The 22,394-nt window shown below is 40.7% G+C and overlaps 1 protein-coding gene across 5 annotated transcripts in view; it reads left to right on the forward strand.

The window, feature by feature from the left end:
- sema6a (sema domain, transmembrane domain (TM), and cytoplasmic domain, (semaphorin) 6A) overlaps window positions 1-22,394 on the forward strand; it is a 114,155-nt gene that overhangs the window by 76,525 nt on the left and 15,236 nt on the right. For 2 of the 5 annotated variants that reach the window (XM_008335977.3, XM_025053017.1), the window contains exons 11-18: window positions 1-117; window positions 2,153-2,308; window positions 5,353-5,526; window positions 7,817-7,957; window positions 8,083-8,160; window positions 12,184-12,242; window positions 13,014-13,034; window positions 17,739-17,927. The exon at window positions 1-117 is cut by the window's left edge and continues 21 nt beyond it. In XM_008335977.3, the coding sequence (XP_008334199.1) occupies window positions 1-117; window positions 2,153-2,308; window positions 5,353-5,526; window positions 7,817-7,957; window positions 8,083-8,160; window positions 12,184-12,242; window positions 13,014-13,034; window positions 17,739-17,927 (935 nt within the window). The remainder of the gene's footprint in view (window positions 118-2,152; window positions 2,309-5,352; window positions 5,527-7,816; window positions 7,958-8,082; window positions 8,161-12,183; window positions 12,243-13,013; window positions 13,035-17,738; window positions 17,928-22,394) is intronic. The other 3 variants (XM_025053020.1, XM_025053018.1, XM_025053021.1) reach the window with 3 other exon arrangements.

Consider the following 22,394-nt stretch of genomic DNA (forward strand, 5'->3'; position numbering starts at 1 on the left):
AGTGTGTGCCTACGACATGGCTGAGGTGGCTAACACGTTCACGGGACGTTTCAAGGAGCAGAAATCTCCAGACTCCACCTGGACGCCTTTTCCTGAGGAGAAGGTTCCAAAGCCAAGGTACGGCGACAGCAACCGCTGCAAAGAGATGTGAATGAATCATTTTATTAGACTGTGTATTCTACGCCATGTCATACCTTCACACTGTGTGCAGACATTAGCTTTTTTTTAACAGTTAAACCACTGAGCCATTACCTCACCTCTCCCCCACACACAGCTGTGTCAGAGCAGGGCTCAGTATCAACAAGTGAAGCATGACATCATTTTACAGATGGCTGCCTAATTCCACAAATGCACCCGCCCTGATCAATCTCCCATCTATCGCTGGCTAATTAGTGCACCCAGAGCTCTGTTCTTATCCTCATAAAAAAAAAAAGAGAACGAAGGAAACCGGAGATCTGAGCTGTGATAATTGTCTGTACCCAGTCTCTTTGTGTGTGTATGTGTGTATGTGAGTGTGTGTGTGTGTGAGTGTGTGTGTGTGTGCCCATGCATTCCCAGGAGGCAACGCGTCACCACCGGCACTGTACACTGTGCCTTCATTTCGGTGCACTGTGTGAACGAGTATACACATAAGACGGCTCACACTTACCTTAATTACTATGTAATTACTTGTTTATGTTCAAACAGTTCAGAGATTGCAAATAAGAATTAAACGCCACACTGTTTGTGTGGTGATTGATGTGACTGATTTTATTTCCATCCTCTGCTGCCTTCACACCTTTTATCTTCCAGCAAACAGACGTGGAGTTGTAACAAAGCCACTCAGGTCTCAGCCTGCAGCAGACTGTTCCTCCATGTGTTCCACTCTAGTACCGTCCGCAGATTCTCATATTGAAGACTTGTCTGTTGCTATTCTGCTCACCATATGGCAACAGAAGACTATGTTGTACAAGCAGTAGATTTTTTTTAAACCGTCATACATAATAAATCAAGTGCTGCAACTTCATTTAGAGTTCTTAGGACAGCGGACATGGAGAGAAAAATAGTGATTCACCAGAGCTTCATACATGTGGCTCTTATTTGTAACGCGTGGCAAATGAGTACGGACCTAGACCATGTCTTGTATTATGAACGCAAAATGCCATTTATATTTTTCTCCTTTCCTCCCGTGTGTGACGGTGCCCCAACCTGAAACAAACGGGAAAAAAACAGCAACTGGTCAAGTTTTGGTTGGCTACACAGTAACTAGTTCTGTTTTTATGTTATATTTTTTATGTTTTTAATGTGATAATTTTTGATTATTTATTGTGTAATTTTAAAGATAGTATTGTGTATTTAGTCTGTTTTATCAAAGGTGTTGTCCATCAATTTAAAAGTAGTGGTGTGTACTCAGTACTACAGTAAAAAGAAAGAAGCAAAATACCTAATCATAAATATATTTATTTTTAATACTTTAATACTTTTAAAAAAAATATAATGCAATTTTTATAATATAGATAATAGATAATAATACAATATAGATACTGCAGTATAAATTGTGGATTTTGTATTATTGTCCAACTTAATATTTCTCAGACCTGGGTCTGATTATGTGCTGTGCAGATATACAACACAATGAAGTAAAAAAAGAATTTTACAAGCTCTCAGAGGTGAGGATTCTGCAGAGTGGATATTCCATCAAAAGCACCTTCTGTTTTACAAGCTGCTCAACTGCTCCCAATAAAAGGATCAAATAGATAGAATGTCGCAGTGCTTTACCTCAGGTACAGAGAACAGAAGGCTTCGTACGCCCTCAGCTCTGACCAAGGCCCTTTGTCATGAGAGTTCAGTATATTAAAGCCATGGTCTCATTGATTTTACGGAAATAAAACCTCCTGTCCTCCAAAGTTTAGCAGGAAGCAACTTGAGTCGCTGGGGCTTCCTTGTGATGTTTCATCTTTCACGGCTCCTTTAGAAGTGAATAAGCCATCTTCTGAGGATTGACAACTTTGAAACTTTTGAGGATGAAATGACTCAGGACCTTCACACACAGAAAACTTGCTGTCTGTTACGTTTGTCCTAGTTTTGAAAATCTTTGTGTTCTCTCTCTCTCTTTCACTCCTTCTCATCTCCTGTCCTCCTGTCTCTCCTCGTGACCTTCCTCTATCTGTAGACCTGGCACCTGTGCTGGCTCCCCATCCATGGAAAGATATAAAGTGTCCAACGAGTTCCCCGATGACACGCTGAACTTCATCAAGATGCATCCTCTGATGGACGAGGCCGTGCCCTCCATTACAAACAGGCCTTGGTTCCTGAAGACCATGGTCAGGTAAATACTCATATACATAGTCTCCAGTGTGTCGTCATCATCATGATTGTCAGTGTGGTCCGTGAGCATCTGCAGCTCAGTGCAACGTTTAGATGAAGTGCTGCTCTGAGATTCAGGCAGCTCATCACAACACAATAATCCTCCAGCACAAACGAGCTACTGACCTGTTTTTATTATGTACTATACTATCGTACTCCCAGAGTGACTGTACGATTGTGTGATATAGTTTTTTTTAACTGAGAGTCTTACTATGGCAACGTTGCAGTTTTGGATTGGCTTCGGATTTGACCCTAAACCTGATGTTGGATAATGAGGAATTTAAGGAAATTCAATAATGTCCTTTCATGCTAAAATGCGTTAGTTGTATAAGGATTCCATGCTGTCTCCAGGAGATTTTCTGCTCCTTTTATGCTCCTAATTGCTTATTTAAATCCTCTGAGGGTATTTTTAAGGGAGCATACTGGAGTACAATTTTTCTTCTGTGGTTGCCTCTCCTTCTGAGTTTCTGGAGTTTAACCCATTTCCCAAAAGCCACTGCTCTGTGGGTGATATCGTTTGATCACAATGGTCTGCTCGGCTTTTAGTTACACTTAATTCAAATGTTGCAGAGAGGCTTTTGGGGAGTATGACAGCACATTCCCACCAGAAGTGCACAAAGAGCTGACAGTGCATTTTTCTAAAATATAAAAATGAGAAACTAAAAAAAAAAGAAAGAAAGAAAACTCTTTAAAAAAAAAGAACATGAAAAATAGCCCCTTTTAAATAAGAAGCAGTTTTCACTGAGATGCCCATTATTGTTGTCAAGCTCCAGTGGGTAAACAGTCCTTTAAAAACGTATAAATAAACACAGAATGGCCTTTAAATGATTTGCATCATATTACTCTGCTGAGGTTTGACCTACATACTCTACAGGCTTATTCAGAACTTGCATCATTTTTTATCAAGATTATCTCTACAACTCTCTGCCTTTATATAATCACCTATTATATTTGTTTTTAAATGACACTGCAGTCGCCACAGTTTGAACATCACAGGCAGTTGTTAAAAAGCCTTACGTAAGCAGCAAAAACAATGTGTAAATGTGTGGAAGTAAACACTTGAAATATTATAAAATTTTCTTCACAGTCCAATTGAGTACCCACATCCAACAAGATCATTTTACTCGAATTTGAAACAGCTTTTATTTCCCCACATTTTAAAGGAAGGTCAAGAGAACCCCCTTACACATTACTTCATGAACTGAACAGGGAGGACAGTGAAGGTCTCTGACCTTCAGATTCTATTGTATTCAGAGATTGTAGAGGTTGAGCTTTAGTGAAGCACAAACCCATCAGATCTCAGAGGCTGATTAGACAAAGATTAATTAGGGAAATTAAACCTTTAGTTTTTCGTACCGATGGACAAGCAAATGAAAACTGTTTCTACCAAACATTTGAATCAAACTTTTCAAACAAAATAAGTCAGTCAGTTGAAGTAACAAGTTTGTACTATTTTATAGAGATGTGATGGTTTTATTTTATAATTCTAATATTTAACGTTATCACTATACATTGATTTTTAAAAAAAATAATAATAAAAAAGGATGATGAATAATTTAAAGGGATTAATCTGATTAATCACAGAGTAGTTATGGATTAATCACAATTAATTGTGTTCATTGTTTATCACTATCAATCCAGACAAATCAACATTCTTAAATATAGGGTGATTAAGTTATAACTACATACTTATATACTCACATCATTTGCTTGGTGGATTCAAGTCATTACTGTGCGTCTTGATGGTCTACTCTGTATTAAAGCCGTTGTCTACGACAATGTCCATCAGTCTACAGCAGTGGTTCTTAACCTGTGTTCGATCGAACCCCAGGGGTTCGGTGAGTCAGTCTCAGGGGTTCGGCGGAGGACAAGACACACACCCGACTCGTTTGATTCATGACGACACGCCCCCCCGCTTGGCCATCACTGAAGGGTTCATTGAATGGGCATATGAAACTGGTGGGGTTAGGTACCTCCAACGAGATTAAGAACCACTGCTCGACAGTCTGTCTACCACACAATCTGTTTGACAGTTGAGTCAGTCAGTCTGTCAGCAGTAGACTGACTTATCGCCCTGTACTCGATGCAGCTGGTCTGACCATGGCAGGCATCTCACCTTAAGTTAAATTGTTTGTTTGTTTTAAAGTAAGGATTGATACCACTCAGTCCCCAAGCTCCAGAATAGGTTACATCAGAAATGACGTCTGTATTGTAAGAACTGTGCCAGAACACTATCCAGACTACTGTACCAAACAGCTAAGACACAATGAGAGGATGGGCTGGAAGTGAGTCTTCTTTATATTCACTGTAATCTTATTATTTGATCTAATATGGTTTCATATTTGTCGTGTGTTTCAAACACAAGAGTAAAATTTTCCTACATGGTGGCGTCAGTGGAGCAGCCGTTCTTACCTTTAATAATATATGTACCAACTTATTCCCTGAATAGATTCTATATACTGTAATGACGTAGATGGAATTGTTATAGTGAGGTTACTATAAATAAACAATAGCAGGCCTGCTTGGGGGTTTTCCAAATAAGAAGTCCTTACGTTGTGTATAATGTGTGTACTTTAACCCAATCTGCTCCGTGGAGTAATTCGACTTCAAACTCGCAGTCCGAGCGATTTAAAATTTAAATGTACACATTTACGGGCCACTCCACTTTCTAATCTGCCGAGTCAAACTGTCTATTCTGTAGAACAGAAATATAATTCATCCAAGTGACTATTTGGTTTTACCCTAAGGGAATCTCACAGATCTTCATCCATCACCTCATCATTTTAATGAAACTGATATCTCCACTGCCGCTCCATGAACTCCTCAGACTGTTAATATAAATGGTGTTGGCACACTCTGCTTTCATTATATTGATTTTTATTTTTTGTAAATACTACTGTATATCGTCATGCAGGAGTTCTTTGTGTCCATATGTTCCTCTTGTAAACCTCTCCTCTCGCTAACTGACTGACAAGTTTTGTTTTTCTTGGATATTTCTCATCAAAGGTATCGTTTGACACGAATTGCGGTGGACAACGAGGCCGGTCCCCACAAGAACCACACAGTGGTCTTTCTGGGATCTGAGAAAGGCATCATCCTGAAGTTCTTGGCCAAAATGAACAAAGGCTTCCTCAATGATAGCCTGTTCCTGGAGGAGCTCAACGTCTACAACCCTGACAAGTATGATATTTTTATGAAGTATGATGCTCTGGGTTTAAATATGCATGAGTGACAGAGATGGATGGAATCTCATCTGTCTCTTTCCATGTGTGATTTTTTTTTTTACGTGTCTTCAACCAACTATCAATTCAGCCAACCCTCTAACCCACCACCTCAATCAGTACCAATCAGCCCCCTTGACCCAAGCTGAGTAGAGTGGAGTGAAACCAGCCAACCAGATGGCTACTCTATCATTTAAAAGAGTTTTATCAGGTTACACTTTGTCCAACCACAGCTACTAAATTAAAGACATAGATCCTGAAGCTCTGGATCAAGTACAGCTGTGGTTCCTGACCACAGTAGAGCCCAACTCCTCCAAAAGCATTGGCTGATTTGACACACACACACACACACATGCTCTCACACACTGAGATCTGGGTTTGTCCTCAGCGTCAGCCTGTCATTTTTAACTAATACATTGCATTGTCGTTGGTGCATGTCAGGGGCGCGTGCATAAACCGGTGTGATTCAGGCCCTAGTGGGGTGAAGTGAGTCTTTGGAGGATTGGTGTGTATTTAGAAAAGAGGTGAATAAGGGAAAATGAGCCACAGCAGGCCCTGCCAAAACAAATATATAGTTCAGGGGTAATAGATGAGGAGGAACCGATGTTAGTACAAACTGAGGGGGGAGAAAGAAAAGGGGTAACGACCGGAGAGGGGTGATGAAGAGAGGTGGAGGGAAGAATATGTTATTGTGTAGGACAACCATGAAGATGAGGCGAAAAGGGGAGGTGGGACTTAACAGGAGGGCTTTCAAGGTTACTACTGTTTGTTATCCAACATGTTGTGACCATGTGATCAGGCGTATTGAGGGGATAATGGGCAGGTCCTGCCTCACCCTCCCTGTGCGTCTTGTTTCTCATCTCTGCCTCTTCTCAGATGGTGGTGGCATAGGGTGAGCATTCGTCGGCTACTGGCCATCTGGCTTTAGTCATATACAGTGAGTGACTTTGCCAGGATCAGCACAGGCCTGATTGCCGTGCAATATTCTAGTGTAGATGGACTGTAAGCTCTAATTGAGAGCATTAATGCAGGACCAGAGGACCACAAAGGGAAGATTAAATCCCTAGAGGAGGATGGTGGGATAGAGAGAGGGGAATAGGAGTGGAGAGATAGAAAAGATGCTGGCACGCCCACAGAGATTATTATGCACCGCTACTGGGGTGAGGAAACAAAGACCCACAGAGATGGATAAATGGAAGAATGGAGGAGAAGATGGAGGATAAGAGGGGCTGAGTTAGTATTAGTAGGTTTTACAGTTATGGGCTGTATTATTGCAGACTGCTCACTTTGCCCATCTGCCTGTTTATCTGTCTGTTTTTATCTCTCTTTATCTCCCACTATGTTACTCACCGTCCATTATCATCCCTGTTTCCTCTGACCTCTCTTTATCTCTCTGCCAGCACTTTAAAAAAAATGCCTCCATTAATCTATCGTTAAATCAGCTACATTTGACTTCTTACAAGCCTTGTTTTACACCAGGGGTACTCAAATACAAATCTTAATGATCCTCAAAGACACATAAGTCAAAGGTCCTCGAAGTAAAAGGGCACGGGGGAGTTGTGGTCGTGGTGATGCAACATGGTACACACACACACGTACCTATGCAATATTTCTGAATGAGTCAAAGGTTACTTAACTTTACTTAACTGTAGTCAGGCCACAAGCTGTCAAAACAAACAGTCTTTTCTGTTCAAAACAACAAGTATATATACTAAAACAAAATAAAATAAAATGTCATTTACAATTTGACATAATGTTTAAATGAATACTCAAATAAATAGAACCAGTACCCAGCAAGGACTCAAAAATATATGTGATGATAGGGGGTTTAAATAATAATAAAAAAAACAAAAACAAAAACCCAGAAAGGACCAAGATGATTCAAGGATTTTGAAAATTTAAAAATGTTTATACACGTGTGAAAGATCAAAAGCACCATCAAAAGAAACAATGTTCTTGCTAACATCCTATCACACATCGTTAGCATTTAGCTGACAAACCATTTACACATACAGACCGAACCAAATCCCATGCAGTGAAGGATGGAAACACAGCTTCCTTTCACATCATCAGCACATGGTCCACCAATAGCAGGCCTGTGGTCTACAATTGCGCTGCCCATGAGCCAAATGTGGACCACGGGCCACTATTTAAGAATCACTGTTTTAAACTTAAGCAGAACTGTCAAAAATTCCATAGAATAATAATTGGACTAACTGATTCTCTTATTTCCACTGTTGCTCCTACAGATGCAGCATAGACGGCGTGGAGGACAAGCGCATCATTGGCATGCAGATAGACAGCAAGAGTCATGCTCTGTGGGTGGCTTTCACCTCCTGCGTGGTTAAAGTCCCTCTGTCTCGCTGTGAAAGACATGGAAGATGCAAGAAGTGAGTCTGCCGCTCATATTGTTATGACAGATACCACTGAGTCTGGAGTCTGGAAATCCAGTCTGCTGCACTGTAAGAAAAGGTGAACAATAATCCGCCCGTTGTTTGTGTTTTTCTCTTCCCAGGTCCTGCATAGCCTCCAGAGACCCATACTGTGGTTGGGTGTCAGAAGGAGCCTGCAGACAAGTGGTGGGCAACATAAAGTAAGTAAACACTAAGAAATAGCTTTGACAGGCAAGTTAAATATAATAAACACAGCAAACCATTGTTCATTTTATTAAACGCACATGTCCGTCTAAAGCTCTGAATTTGAGTCAAAATGCCAATTCTCTTCTAACCATGCTGCTTAAACATTACATTTCTGCAGTATTACACATTTTAAACCAAACTGAAGACAACAAGTTTTTATTTTAAGATTAATTGTGTACCAATTTGTCAACACCAAGGCTAGGTTAGGACAAGCTAATCCAGCTAGCCCCTGGGCCTTGCTCCGTTGCTTTGCTTTTCTGATGATTTGTTGTTGGTTTTTTTGTGAAAAGTCATTATGTTCATGGTTTACACAAACCGTAGGATACAAAAAGTTTCATCACACTGTCTTTCTATCTTTCTTGCTTGGTGGTGTTAGCTGTGTCTTCAATCTTTGTTGTTTTATGGTGGGCAAGTGCGACTGCCTCCAGCTGAAATGGACTATTGGAAAGATGCGTGGAAAGAAAGTGTTGTTAGCCTCAGGCTGGGGTTTGGAGAAGCAGAGCTGGTTAAGCTCAACGGTCACGGTAACTATAATTTGTGGTTGCAGTTATGACACTGAGCCAGATTATGCTTTCTGAACAAACAGCATATGAAGTTTTGTGGAGGGAAAAACATTTTGCAGATGAAGTCATGACAAAAGGACCACGAACACCGTTTAAAGATATTGAATTTGATCTTGTTGCTGTAAAATGATTGGTCTGAGATGCCAAAATATTTAAAACACAAATACACACAATTTATATTCCGTGACCCGTACTTTTGCAACCCAAAAGCAGTGTATGTTGTTCTGATTGACTTTCCATTCTGGTGTGGGGGAATGAAAAGGGGCAGAAAATCTAACTGTTTGGAGTTAGAGTTAAGCGGGATTAGGCCTGTTAGAGTCCATGGGTGTGGGGTGAGAAAGTCAAAGCATTTCCTAGGGTGGGCAGGTGGAGGTGGTTTTAATGGCTACTACTTTTACTCCTCACTCTCAAACGACCTGTCGTCTCATTTTTCCCAGTATTTTTTATCTAACCTTTTTTTTTAAGGTATTATCTCTTGCTGTGTTTTCTTCCACCTGCCCCCCCCACCCCCCCCATGTAAGTCTTGCCAGTTTTCCCATGCAGAGTTCTGCCTCTTCTGCCTTCTGCCTGTAAACAGCTTGCACTCTAGTCTCCTGCGACATGCTCCCCAGTCTCCCCGCTTCATAAAAGTGACTGCATATTATTCTGTTGTTGCTATAATGAAGGCGAGCTTCACAGCTCCGGTTCCGGCAGATTCACAACAACGTGTTCGTTCTTTAAGCTAATGTCACAGGTCTTGTAAAATCGGCACCAACAGTTTACAGATTTATCATCCGGTCAGCCTCAGATTATTAAAGTTAAGCTTTATTGCAGGTACAGTTTTGTAGATCAAAGTCATGAATCAAAATGATTTTGAGGAAACATTCAGCAAAGCCCACTTCACACCGCAGAGTGCGTATAGAATATTAAGTCCCAGGTTGCTCTTCACTTCAAATATGAATAATTAACGCCATTAGGGCTGACCTGTATCTCGGCAACTAAGTACTCTCGCTGCAACCGCACATCCCGCATCATAATCGCACCTGAAATGCGAGGATGTGGATGCAGTCGATGGATGCCTTCAGTTACGTACGGTTTGATTTAGAGTTAAATATGCATAACGTGGTTGCAGTGGGATCTTGACTCCTCGCTGAACCGTCTAGTGTCACATGACAACACACCGCTCATCTGCTTGCTGGGATGCAGCTGCTGTGGAGGAGGAACTTTGTAAGTAAGGGTTCACTCTGCGGTTCATTCACATTCTCATGTGCCAAGTACGGGTGAGGCGATGCATCTGTGGCTGGGGAGTAATAATTAATCATGAAACCAATGGGATTTAAAGCATATGATGCTCATCTCAGAGGTCTGGAACCACAGATTTACCCTCATTTTTAACTGTAATTAGAGACATGACCACAAAATTAACAGTCTCGGTGCTTTAAAGAAATGAAACAAAACATTATGGCAAGAGGCGGCAAGATGTTTTCTCACCTTTTTTGTTTTCTTTGAGAAATTCTTTTGCAGATATATCAGGATTATGGAAGGCAAATATGTATGAAAATGAAACAGAGGAGCAGATGTTTTCAAGGGATTGGAGGATGCAACTGGCGATTTTGTTAATGCAGTTTTATTTTGTTAGAAAACATCAGATTTTTTTCTAACACTAAATAATGACCTTTGACACTTTGGTTTAGTTCAAACAAATCTTTTCTTAAAAAAAAAAACAATGTTAAATTAATCAAATAAAAATAAGGAAAGACAGATGAGGAAAAGATCATCACTGTACATTATCTAGACCAACACTAATGGGAATAGTCATCCGTCAGAGAACTGTGGGGTTGCTAAATTTGTTAAGGTAACAGGAAATTTGTTCCATAAACAGTTATTTCTGGAATGTGGTACAGAAATGAAATGGACAGTTTGTGTGAAATCCTGTGTGATGGTCTCAGTTGCCAGGTTCACACTTCCATCCCTGATCTGTGGGTAAAGGCTGTGTGACGCCGTTTTTGGAAAACATTTATTTTTTCATGTGCTATGATAGTGACCAGTGAAGGGTGAGGAGGCAGGTGGACGGACAGGAGGAACAGTGGCGGTGAGAGGAGAGCAGAGGAGGACTGTGAAAAGCTGTCATGCGTGACTTATAATCTCGGTTGACAGTTGGTCCGCTCTGTTTCACAGATCTTCTTACTGCGTGCTTGGTGGTCTTTCAGCATGAAAACAGGTCTTGATGCAGATTGTACGGAAGAGTAAAGTCTTGGGAACTCTCCCTCTCTGTCCCATAAGAAGTGAATTTTGGATGAAGAAAGACATGTTTTTGTGTATTTATTTAAAAAGCATGTTATGTATGAATCGTCCTGTGTCTCAGTGTTGTTTTGATGGTCTATAGCATACGTGTCAAACTCAAGGCCCGGGGGCCAAATGCGACCCGCCAAGCCGTTTTGTGTGGCCCTTGGAAGCTCAAAAAGCATTTAATAAAGTTAATGCAGCAGAGTTTATTAAGCTAAGAAATTAAAGGTTTTTTAATTACACAGCATTGAACAATATTTTTAGTTTGAATAACTAATATTCAATTGCAGAAACATATAATAGACTCTTATGGAGTAGTTAAATCTAACAACCTTTTTGGTTCAAAATACTGGTCAGCCAGTACCACCCGTTACCCTTGACCTATTATTTCAAAAATATTCTCTTTAAATAAAGAAAGTAAATGGATATGACTGGATTTTCTCTGAATGAAGTAAATTAGTAAAAATTAAGTACATTTTTTTCCACTGTGTCCCACTGCGGCCTAGTACCAAATGACCTATGGACTGGTACTAGTCCACAGACCGGGGGTTGGGGACCCCTGATCTATGCAGTCTTCCATTTACAACCGGCCCTTCAAGGGGAACTGTATTAATGATGTGGCCCCCGGTGAAAATGAGTTTGACACCCGTGGTATACTGTATATCAAATGGTCTTTTCTATTCTGTTGTACGTTTGCCAAGCTAAGTTAAGCAAAGCCCACACTTTCTGAGTGTAGCCGTGCCGCTTATCAGCTTTTCTCATGAAATGCTGAAAGCAGCATGTAACACTGGTAAAGTCATTGATTTTAAAGCATTCGTTTTTACAGCAAATGTGGTTGAGTTCCATATAGAGACACGCTAAATCTGTATCTGAATCAGCTCTATTGGCATTGAGTTGTGTCAGCTTTAACTTATCGAACCCTTCAATGATTTTTATAACCACTGACTTGAAGCCTTCAGGGCCACAGGTAGGTGTGCTTTGATTTTGTTCCAGTCTAGGTCTTTCTGCAGCGTCCGTATTCTAGCCATTGCTGAGTATGATGTGAATGAAGCTATTTATACGTAGCTTCTCTAAAGCAGTTAGGTGTGGCGAGCCTGCACAGCCTGGCGTGTTTTCCACCACTGACCGTGATGTCTCTGTTCCCTGCAGATCAGCCTTTGAGCAGGACGTGGAACATGGTAACACAGATGGCCTGGGAGACTGCCAAAGTAAGCAGGCCCTCCTCACTCTTATCTTTCTCTCTCCTCTCCCCCCTCACCATTCCTCTCTTCTCTGTTAACTTGGTCTCACTCTTCACTCGGCCCTTGGTTTTATTCTGTGCTGCTGTCACCTCTTTCTCCCCCGTCTGTTCCGCCCTCACAATCCTTCCTTTCAGCCTCTTCCTTCCATCTGTGCCTTCGGCTCTCATGATCCTCTGTCCTGCTCCCGCTGTTTTTCTAGTCCCCCAGTCAAAAGGGTGTTGTGTCCCACTGGGCACAGACGAGATTCTTGTTTGTGTAAGTGCTGTAAGATGTGTACAGTGTTAACTTTCAAATGCACACAGTACTGGGATTCAATCTCACCCGCAAATCAAGGGATGCTAATTCATCCAATCTCAAAATGGGTCTTAAAAATATACTGTAATGTACTTAGGTAAAATTAACCATAAATTAACTTTTCCAAGGAATAAATCAACAATAGAATCGACAAACCCAGCGTTCTGCTCCTTTCAAACCACTCAGTTTGGTTAATTCCATTTCTTTTTCAACTCTTTACTCTGACTTAATGAAAGTCGTGGGGTTTCTCCTCGGTTTCAGTTCTGTGGTGTTTGACCTGAATAACCTTTGGTGAAAACTTCAGAGTGTATTGGATACTCTGTCGATATTAAATTACTATAAAAGTCATGGCTTTTGATTATGTTAAAGCTCAACCAGTCTTTACAGCATGCAATAACAGCTAGCCTCGTTTTTTTTTTTTTTTTTTCCTCCTTCTTTTTCCAGATACCTTTGTGGCTCTAAATGGTAAGTATTCCACATACAGTCGAGGCAGTCGAGGTATAAAACAGACACAAGCTACATTTCATTCACCAGCGCTCTTTAACTCGACCACACCTCCTCTCCTAGTCGATGAATCAGTCCCTCTTAAGTAAATGAACTCCGCCCACCTGTATAAAGTGGGGTTATTAATGATGCCAAGGTTTTCACTATCTTTATTTTATTCTCTTTTTTTTTTTTTTTAAATAGACCATCCTTCCAGTTATGAAGGTAATCAAAATATTTAGTCACGGTTTCCTTCCCGACGTTTCCTCGGCGATCTTTAGACTGAAGGACATAGAATTTTAAATCAGAAACCTGCTGATTCTAATTCTAGTTTGGTTAGACTTTCACTTTCTTATTGTTCCTCTTTAGCTCTCCTCTTTATCCCCAGCGTAGCTGTATTGATTTTCCCTGACCTTTGCTTCGCTAATTGGATGGATCTGATTGTTAGTGGTTTAAGGTCTTCACATTGACAACAACATGCATAATAAAGTTGGATGAATCAGCAGAGAGTACACCGGCACCCTTCGATCTGCACACAGATCTGATGTGTTTCCACCAACCGCCACCAGGCATGTGTGGCTGACAGATTCTCTCTGAACACTCAAAGATGCTGCGTTCAAAAAGGCCAATGTAAACAAGCACGAGTCTTCAGTTCTCTACAGGCACATATTTTTACAGCTGGCTCCCTAATCGCACAGTACACTCCTAAAAAAACACACATCACTGTAGTGCAACTAACAGTATTTCCATCACTCTAGTTTTTCAACAACAAGTCCCAAAAATGATGTTTCATACTTGTGTTATTTTGCTAATTATTAGAAGTGCAATGGTGTACAGTACATACTGTATCCATCCTTACACAGAAATGCTATTGCTAATTTTAGAATATGTCTATATTCATGTAGATCAAGTATGAGACTGTTTCTAGATGTCATATTTTTGGGCATTTATTGTAACTTTTGTTACAGTTATATCTATGTGTACAACACAGCATCATCACCTAAACCACGGAAGGACAAACAGTAAAAAAAAACATAATAATAAACTTTAATATATTTAAGTCGAGTCATTGAAGACCAAGAATTTATCCTCCAGATAAATTTGACGTCTGACAATATGGACTACAGTGTCAACATACAGTACAGTGTTATTGACATAAGTCTGTGGTCTGTCTTTCCAACAGTGAGTGACTTCCAAAGACAGCAGAGCGTTCATAGACTTAACCATAGTCTGCAACCTAATACAGCAGCTGCTTTCACTTATATAAGGTCTATGGGGAATAAAAGACTGCAGCGAGGTTTATTTTTATTTTCAGTTCCACCTCCTCATCAGTCTCATGACGTGAATCCTTGTTGTTATTGATGTTTTTGTCACTACTATGTGAAATCCATCAACAACTATACATCACTGAATATCCTTCCACTCTACACAGGCCTGTGTTCCTACCACGTTACCTAACAGTCCCGTTTGATATGAAAATATTATTTTTAAAATAACATGTCAGCCTAATGATGTCATACCAAGAATTCTAAACTCCCGTGTTAGGACTCAACAAATAGACATTTACGCAAACATCCGTCGCATTTTTATCTAACCGATCTTTATCTAATCAAAGCTTGTGTGTATATTTAGTTTTTGCTCACTAACAGTGTCTTTCACTCGCCCCCTCACACTCACGCACCCCCGCTGCTGCCTTTTCTAAAACAGTCAGATCCATATACAGAGATTCGAGAGTAAATAGTATCTTCCGATGCTATTTCAAAGCCCAGCTCCTTCTCTCTTTCTCTCGACCCCTACGGCAGTATCCACACCCTGATTCTCTTTCCTTCTGGAGATACAGGGTCACATATACGGCATCTGTGTTTGGTGTGCTCCCCTAGTGTTGTGCACATCCACATGTACACACTAAAATACAGGCAACACCTAGTTTCTATGCCCTACCCCCCAGGTCTCAGCCATTGGCTCAGAGCCTCCAGCCTCTCTGTCTTTCTGTCTATAGTTGATATGGATTTAAAGATAAATAAATGCCCCGTTTCCAACCCCGTCTCCTCTACTCCAGACTAGACTACTTTCCCTCCCTTTTAATCTGTAGAAAGAGGGTTGTGCATCCGTCTGCAGTTTAGACCATTTTTTTCTTCTCCTCCTGATCCACGGTGGAGCTCGGAGGCTCCAAGCTCCGAGTTCTTTCTCTATGTGTGTCATCTGCCTCAATTGCACTTCCCCTGGCAGTGAGGGAATGAATTATAAAATAGGCCTGTCACACTAATCTCTCAGCCCTGGGCCAATAGTTAAATAAATCATTTTAATGATTGCCACGCCACACAGAGAAGAGGAGGAAGAGGAGGAGTGGGAGAAGGCTTTGGTTGGTGGTGTGTGTGGGTGTGTGTTGTACCAGTGCAATGATGTTGGTCCCATGAAATGTCTCTCCATCAAATGCAAGTACGGGCACATATTGAAATGGCGCCTTCCATCTGAAAACAGACATCACACACACTCACGAACACACACACACACACACACACATTGCTGGCTCGTCACCTCTGTAGCAAAACACAGAGCAAAAGTGTCCACTGACATGTGGAACACGGAAAGTGTTGTAAACACAGCTTACCTGATTTTTTTTCCTTTGTTTAAGAATTAAATAAATTAAAAGACAATATTTATGGTATGTGAAATTTTGAGTCTCAACTTAAGTGAATATGGGCATGACGTGAGTTCTACCCATGGTTTAAAAATAGAAAGAGGAGGTGAAAAGCAGGGAGTCACAAAGACTGTGTGAAAGACATGCAGCGATAAAGAGCATTGACGCACAGATTCTCAACTTTTTTGCATCTTCAAGTTATTGTCAGACCTCCAGGTGTAAGAGCGTTTACAGTGAATACATTCACACAGTCTTAGCTTCTTTAGTAATCTCATCTCCCGGTGTAACTTTCTGGCTGCGTTGTGCTCCCCTCCTCACTGTTGGCCAGCAACTGGTTTAGTTATTAAATAACTTAATTATAGGGACAAGTTAGAAAAGAGAAAATCCATTAAAATTTAATGGCATGGTTCTGATCATTGATCTGGCCCTGTTGCTCAGGGCCGGGCTAAATTAAGATTGTCAGCTGGGCAAATAGGAAGCCTTTATAAGATCCCAGAAAGGTGGGATTGAATTGAAAAGTGGAGGCGAAGAAAGGGGTGACAAGGAAAGGAACGTGGAAATAAAGGAAAGTGGAACAAGTACAGGCAGAGTAAGATTAAGATAGTGATTCATATCATGCATTATTATTATATCGAAAATAATCAATACATTCAGTTTCATTTAATAAACACAGCAGGCCTGTGTTTTTTTATACAAAGCAATTTTTTGGTTGCTTGATCTAAAGACATAAACGTGTTCATAAGCTGAGGGAAAATAATAATTAGCACGTCTAATGTTAAACTTCATTTTTTGTTTGCGACAATCCTTTTTTACAGCACAAATAGTACTCTCTATTTTGCCTGTGGGACTAGAACTTTTTCGCTTGATATCAGAAATGTGCTTCAAAGGTGACGTGTCTGTTAATGACAGACACGACAGACATGGTCGACTCTTGCCATGTTTGTAAACTAAACCAGTGTTTCCCAATCTTTTTTGAGCCACGGCACATATACATCAGGAAAACCCCCACAGCACAACACCAAACACAAAACTCACCAAATGTATATGTAATTAAATGTAATAATTTTCTAGTTTAAATGACCTGATAATTGACTAAAATCTCAGCCTGTTTAGTTGAAGACAATGCTGATATAATGGCAGGAATTGAAGAAAGACACTCACACAGATCTTCAACAGCTCTGATTATCTTTTTTCACAACCATCTGCTGCCACCTACCAGAAGAGGATTTATTTGTTCTGCCTTTGATGCTTTGATGAACAAATAAAAATTATATGCAATAAATAAATCATAGTTTTCAGCCCAATTAAGTGAAATTGGATAATTTTCCACGGCACACCTGATGATCTCTCACGGCACACTAGTGTGCCACGGCACAGTGGTTAGGAATCACTAAACTAAAGCATAGAGCCTTCTAAGCCAGCTGGTAGAGCTGAACAATTTAGCTGTGACAAAACAGTCGTACACTTTAGACAACATTTTCACCATATTTTCGCTCTAAATAATCTTAAAATTGAATTATTTTTGTCCAAAGATTTCAGTAGTTTCTTTATTCTGAATTCATAATTTCATTCAGAATTCCCTGCACATTCCACCTCTAAACTAAAAAGTGGAAGATCGAAGGAAAGCATGGGAACAAATGTTTTTGGAGCAAAAGAAAAGTTAGAGGCAGAGTTAAATGAAAATAAAGCTGAGAGAGTTTTTTGTCCCACATCTATATTCTGTATTGAAATTAGACTCCCCACAGTAACGGTGGAAAAGTGCGATGGTACCGTGCTCTGCTCTGACAGACCCTGCGGATGTTTGACTTAGTCAGAACAGGAGGAAGGCAGTGAGACAAAAGACAGAGAGAAGCAGGAGACAATGACAATGGGAAGGACAAACATTCCAAGAAATTCAGTACATACAAATACAAATAAATGATTTGTCAGAAATAATCAGATATAAAAGAAGAAAAAAAAAACCAAACACTGCCGGACTAAAGCACATGTAGCCTCTCCCTCTGTTTTTTTCTGGAACTTTGGTTAACCTGTCTTGTGTCCGGCAGGCCCACATCTCCACCACCGCCACCATCACCATCACACCCCCTCACTGCCCACCTCGGCCCTTCCAGAGGCTGCCGAGGGCCCACTGGGTCGGGGCCGCATGGTGGAGCGGAAGGACCCCCCAATGATCTCAGACAAAGGGGAGGAACCCTACGTGGCAGTTCCCTCTCAGACTCAGCCTGAAGCCAATGGTAAGCCTTGGAACACAACAATGAGCAGTCAATTTGGTCCATTGTCACCTGTGGCAAAGGAAGAAGGGAGGGAGGGAGGGTAGAGGGTGAGGGAAAGGGAGGGGTTTGGTTAATTGAGATTTACGGCTGCCTGGCTGCTTCCAGCTGACTTGGTGCACAGATACTGAATCACTTTCTCAACAGGGGGGGGGCACATTTCCTCAAACTGCCTGTGCATATACCTCTAGGATTAATGCACTCTAACAAAGACATACATGCACACACCTATTCTGTACTTAGTAATAAACAGGTATGCACTCACTTATACACACTCACATGAGGATGGATTTATCACCCGTGAACTGTAATGTCCCACAGGAGATGTAATATCCAGACCATTACACTTTGGAAGGGGAAGACCGCGATGTATTTATTTCCTCCTAGAAGACGGTCCGGGCCCCGGCTCTTGTCGTGCTTTGCGACACTGTGGCATGACATTGAATGCCCTTTCCTTCTAGTGTTAACAGCCTGCCTAATACAGTAAAGCCTCAAGGACGGCTGGCTGGATAAATGAGAAAAGAGGATGGAAGAGAAGGAGAGGCGAGGAATGATACGTGCTGGAAAAGGGGGAGGGGTAGAATAAATGTCACTGCAGAGCTGCTGACCCATGTTTGTCCTTTATTACAACAGCCAGATCTATTACCTGTCCTATTAAAACAATATGGCCCCAGCTTAATTACATAGTGCCCGCTGTTAGCAGTGATATTAGCACAACCGTAAGGAAAATATTGATTAATAATAACAGTGATTCATAATAGTGTTGTTGATACTTCATTTGTCAGCAAAGATTAATAAGAATGTAACCATTCTGTGTCAAAGGCAGTGATGTTGATGGTTTGTAGAATGACCACTAGAGCGTACAATGTAGAACTATCCATGGAAAGACAAGAACTTTAATCCAAATATAAAACCATCTGACCAGATCAGGGGTCAGTTCAAAAGAATTGACGAGCCACAAAGTGCAAAACTATTTACTATTGGAATCTAGTTGTGGGCCTTGTTTTGGGGGGATTTGTGGACTAGAAGAGGCCCCCAGACCAGATGTTTGCAGCAGTGTAAGAATGTTTAAACAAAAAAAAATCCCACAACCCAATAATGAACCTGACCCAGGAATCAATTTGACTATATTTCTGTGACAGTACTGATGCATTTCGCTAATGTTGCTAAGAAGAAGAAGATAAGTAAAGTGAAACGTCGAAGAATTAGCTGCGCCCCAAAGAAACAAGATTCTATTTATCTGACTATAGGGCCTGTTATAAGCACAGATAAATGTATATATAATATGATTTATACGTCGCTTCAACAGTAGGAGCTCTGCTTCTGTTTTACAGCTTTTATCTGTGAACACATTCTCTACAAACAATACAAACAAGAACATCTACAACCACCAAGCACTGCTACTAAACACATCTCATAGTTTACTGTCTGTGGAGAAAACAGAGGCGGCGCACTGACTGTGTGTGTGTGTGTGTGTGAGTGCACCACGTCAGCTGGATGCAGTAAGGCAGCAGTGGGTAGATCCAAGATCCAAACTCAGAGGTGGCAGAGACTTCTGACAGCATGCCTACAGCCAGCATCTCAACATGCTGTCGCTCCCCTTCTTGCCTTTACCTGAGCAGGTGTTAACGATTCTCAGAGTTTTGTGATAAGATAAGAAGGAGTGTAGCTCCAACAAAATTACATGGAGTTGACACTGAAGATGAGCATTTGTTGTTCTTCTTCTGTTCTGTTTCTCTTTTGTATTTTTTATACACCTATCCCTTTCTTCTATTCCTTCTTTGTCCTCCTTGTCTTCTTCTGCATTAACGCCTCACCGTTCTTTTTGTCCTTCACCATCTTCCTCTTCCCGTCCTTCCTATCCTTCTTCTTCATCCCTTTCTTCTTCCTTATCTTAATCATCTTGTCGCTATGTCTCCGTTCATCTTTTCTTATTATTATTTTGTTTCCTTTTTTAACTTTTCTTTATCTTCTCCTTCTTCAGCCTTTTCTCGCCTGCTTGTCTTTGATATCTCTCCCTCCCTGTTTCCCTCCCTTCTGTTCCTCCTTATCTTTATCTTCTTCTGTGCCTGATGCTTTGTCTCATTTTCTTCTTCTTCCTGTTTTTCCTTTTTCTTCTTTTTCTGAGAAACATAAATTTTATTTTGGTGTTCACGCTCAGGTAACTGCAACAAGGCTTCACATTCCAGAACAATGCTTTCTGCTATTTTTTTCTGTTGTTATTATTACTGTCATTATTATTATTGTTGTTTTAATTATTATTATTATTATTGCAGCTCTATTACTATTGACTGTGTTGTCAGCTACCCTTTTTATTTCTCTGAAGTCATTCTGATGAATTTCTATGATTTTTCTGCCGTTGTTTGTGATTTTTTTTTTTTTTTTTTTTGCATGGCTTATTCCTTACACTGTTCATTTGTTGCTGCTCAAATATTTGCTCCTTCCTGCCTCGTTTCCTCTGATGCTGCCTAGTGCAGTTGTGAACCTCATACAGCTTATTGCTCTCCAGCATGGCAAACTAGGCACTGCACTCCGCAACATTCATTTCCTGCTCCACCCATCCTGCCTCCTGTTCCTCCCTGCTGCCTGGTAGTTTTCCTGGAAGCAGGTGTCAATTGTACTGTGAAAACACTTGGAACCTTAAGTTATGAACTGAATCACTCCGAAAGAAAAAACATTTATATAAAGTCAGTCATTACTAATTAAAAAATCTTATAGGTATTTTGATCCCAACCTCATAATAAATACAGTCCATTCAACTGCACAAAGCCCATTTCTAGAGGTGTTAGTACACTGTTTAAGAATGTTTTTTGGTACTTGAACCTTAATTAGTTTGTTTGAAATTACAAAGAAATATACGTAGAGTTCCACTATTGTATAAAAATTGTGTTAGAAGCCTCTTCATCACTCGGCCTCATCCTTTCTTTTAACTACTTTTTTTATTGTTTGAGAGTTATTTGATGCAAGTACAATAGGAAGTACAATATTCCTTTTTTACTGTAAAAAAACGCTGCTAAAGACCACTGTAATGTTAGATCTGGACTGCAGGCAGGCCGGTCATTCTGGGCCAAGGCCTCTGTCCTCTGTCCTCCGTAGAGTTCCTGTAAAAATCCATCATCATGACAGGATCACAGGTCTCTTTAAAAAAAATTAACAAAAAAAAAATTAAGACATTTGTTTCAGAATGTTTCAGATCACACTGGAGCTGGGACCCAGAGATGTGGTTTCTGAGCCCCAGTTCTCTGAATCATGTCTTAGTCCTGATCCCATTGTTTATAGTCTGTGTGGCTGTTTAGGTTCTAAAGGTCACATATTTTCAGCAGCTGTTTCCACCTTTAGCCTTAAAACATAGAGAGTCCACTTGATATTCTAAATATATATATATATATATATATTTTTTTTTTACTGCTCAGTTTATTGTGGATGCTCCAATAACAAAATGTGTTCCTTTTTATTTTCTTGTTAAATAAAGGTTCAGGTGTAGAAGTGGTTTTTTGTTAGTGTCAACCTTCTTAGAAGTGGGGTTTAGAGCAATAAAAACTTTTAACAAAACAATTATCTTAATTTAGGCAGGCAATTAAATTCAATAACAATTTTTGAACTTTTTAATTTCTTTTGAAAACTAATGAGGACATTTTTTGAGTCTTTTTTTGGTTTAATGAAGATTACCGTGCTGCCAATATGTATTAGTCCTCCATCCCCAGAGTCATTAGAAATGCTGCAAAGAGATAAGCTTTCAAATACACACACAGATGATATTTAGCACCAAGCCGCATCATTATCTGGTGTTCCTGAGTGAGGTTTGTCACAGCTGCTCTGTGACCGCTTCCGTTTCACAGTACATTTGAGCTCCGTGTTCCTCTGTCCATCCGTCTGCCTGTGCCTCATCTGTCACTGTCATATTTTCTACCGCTGCTGTCGCTGTACCACACACCTCTCCCTCTGCCACCCACTGCTCACCCTTGCCTCCCTGCCTCCCAAAACCAATGACCCCACGGCTTACAGCCACATGCTGCCATTGTGTTTAGTCTCCTCCACAGGACTGGCTTTCATCTGACTGGGATGGCATGTTCCAAGGCTATACCTTACATTGTGCAAATTAATTCTGAACCAATTTATGGAGCCACCTCCCTCAGTGCCCCTCCCTGTCTCTCTCTCTCTTTCTCTCTCTCTCTCTCCTCAGCCTCTTCCTCCCCCTCCATCTCTCCTCCTGTCTATTCTCCAAGTACAGTCGTATCTCTTCCCATGACTGCAGGAATGAATCCCTGTCCTGTTGTTGCTCAAATTCTCTCTCTCCTATGTCCATCTACTCTCTCTCTCTCTTTCTCTCTCTCTCTCTCTCTGTCAGGTTCAGCCCTCCTCCTCTTCCCCATCCTCCTTCCTGTGCACATCTTTACATCTACCCTCCCCCACCCGGACCTGTAACCACCG

Source organism: Cynoglossus semilaevis, chromosome Z, assembly GCF_000523025.1.
Source record: "Cynoglossus semilaevis isolate Cse_v1.0 chromosome Z, Cse_v1.0, whole genome shotgun sequence".
NCBI lineage: Eukaryota > Metazoa > Chordata > Actinopteri > Pleuronectiformes > Cynoglossidae > Cynoglossus > Cynoglossus semilaevis.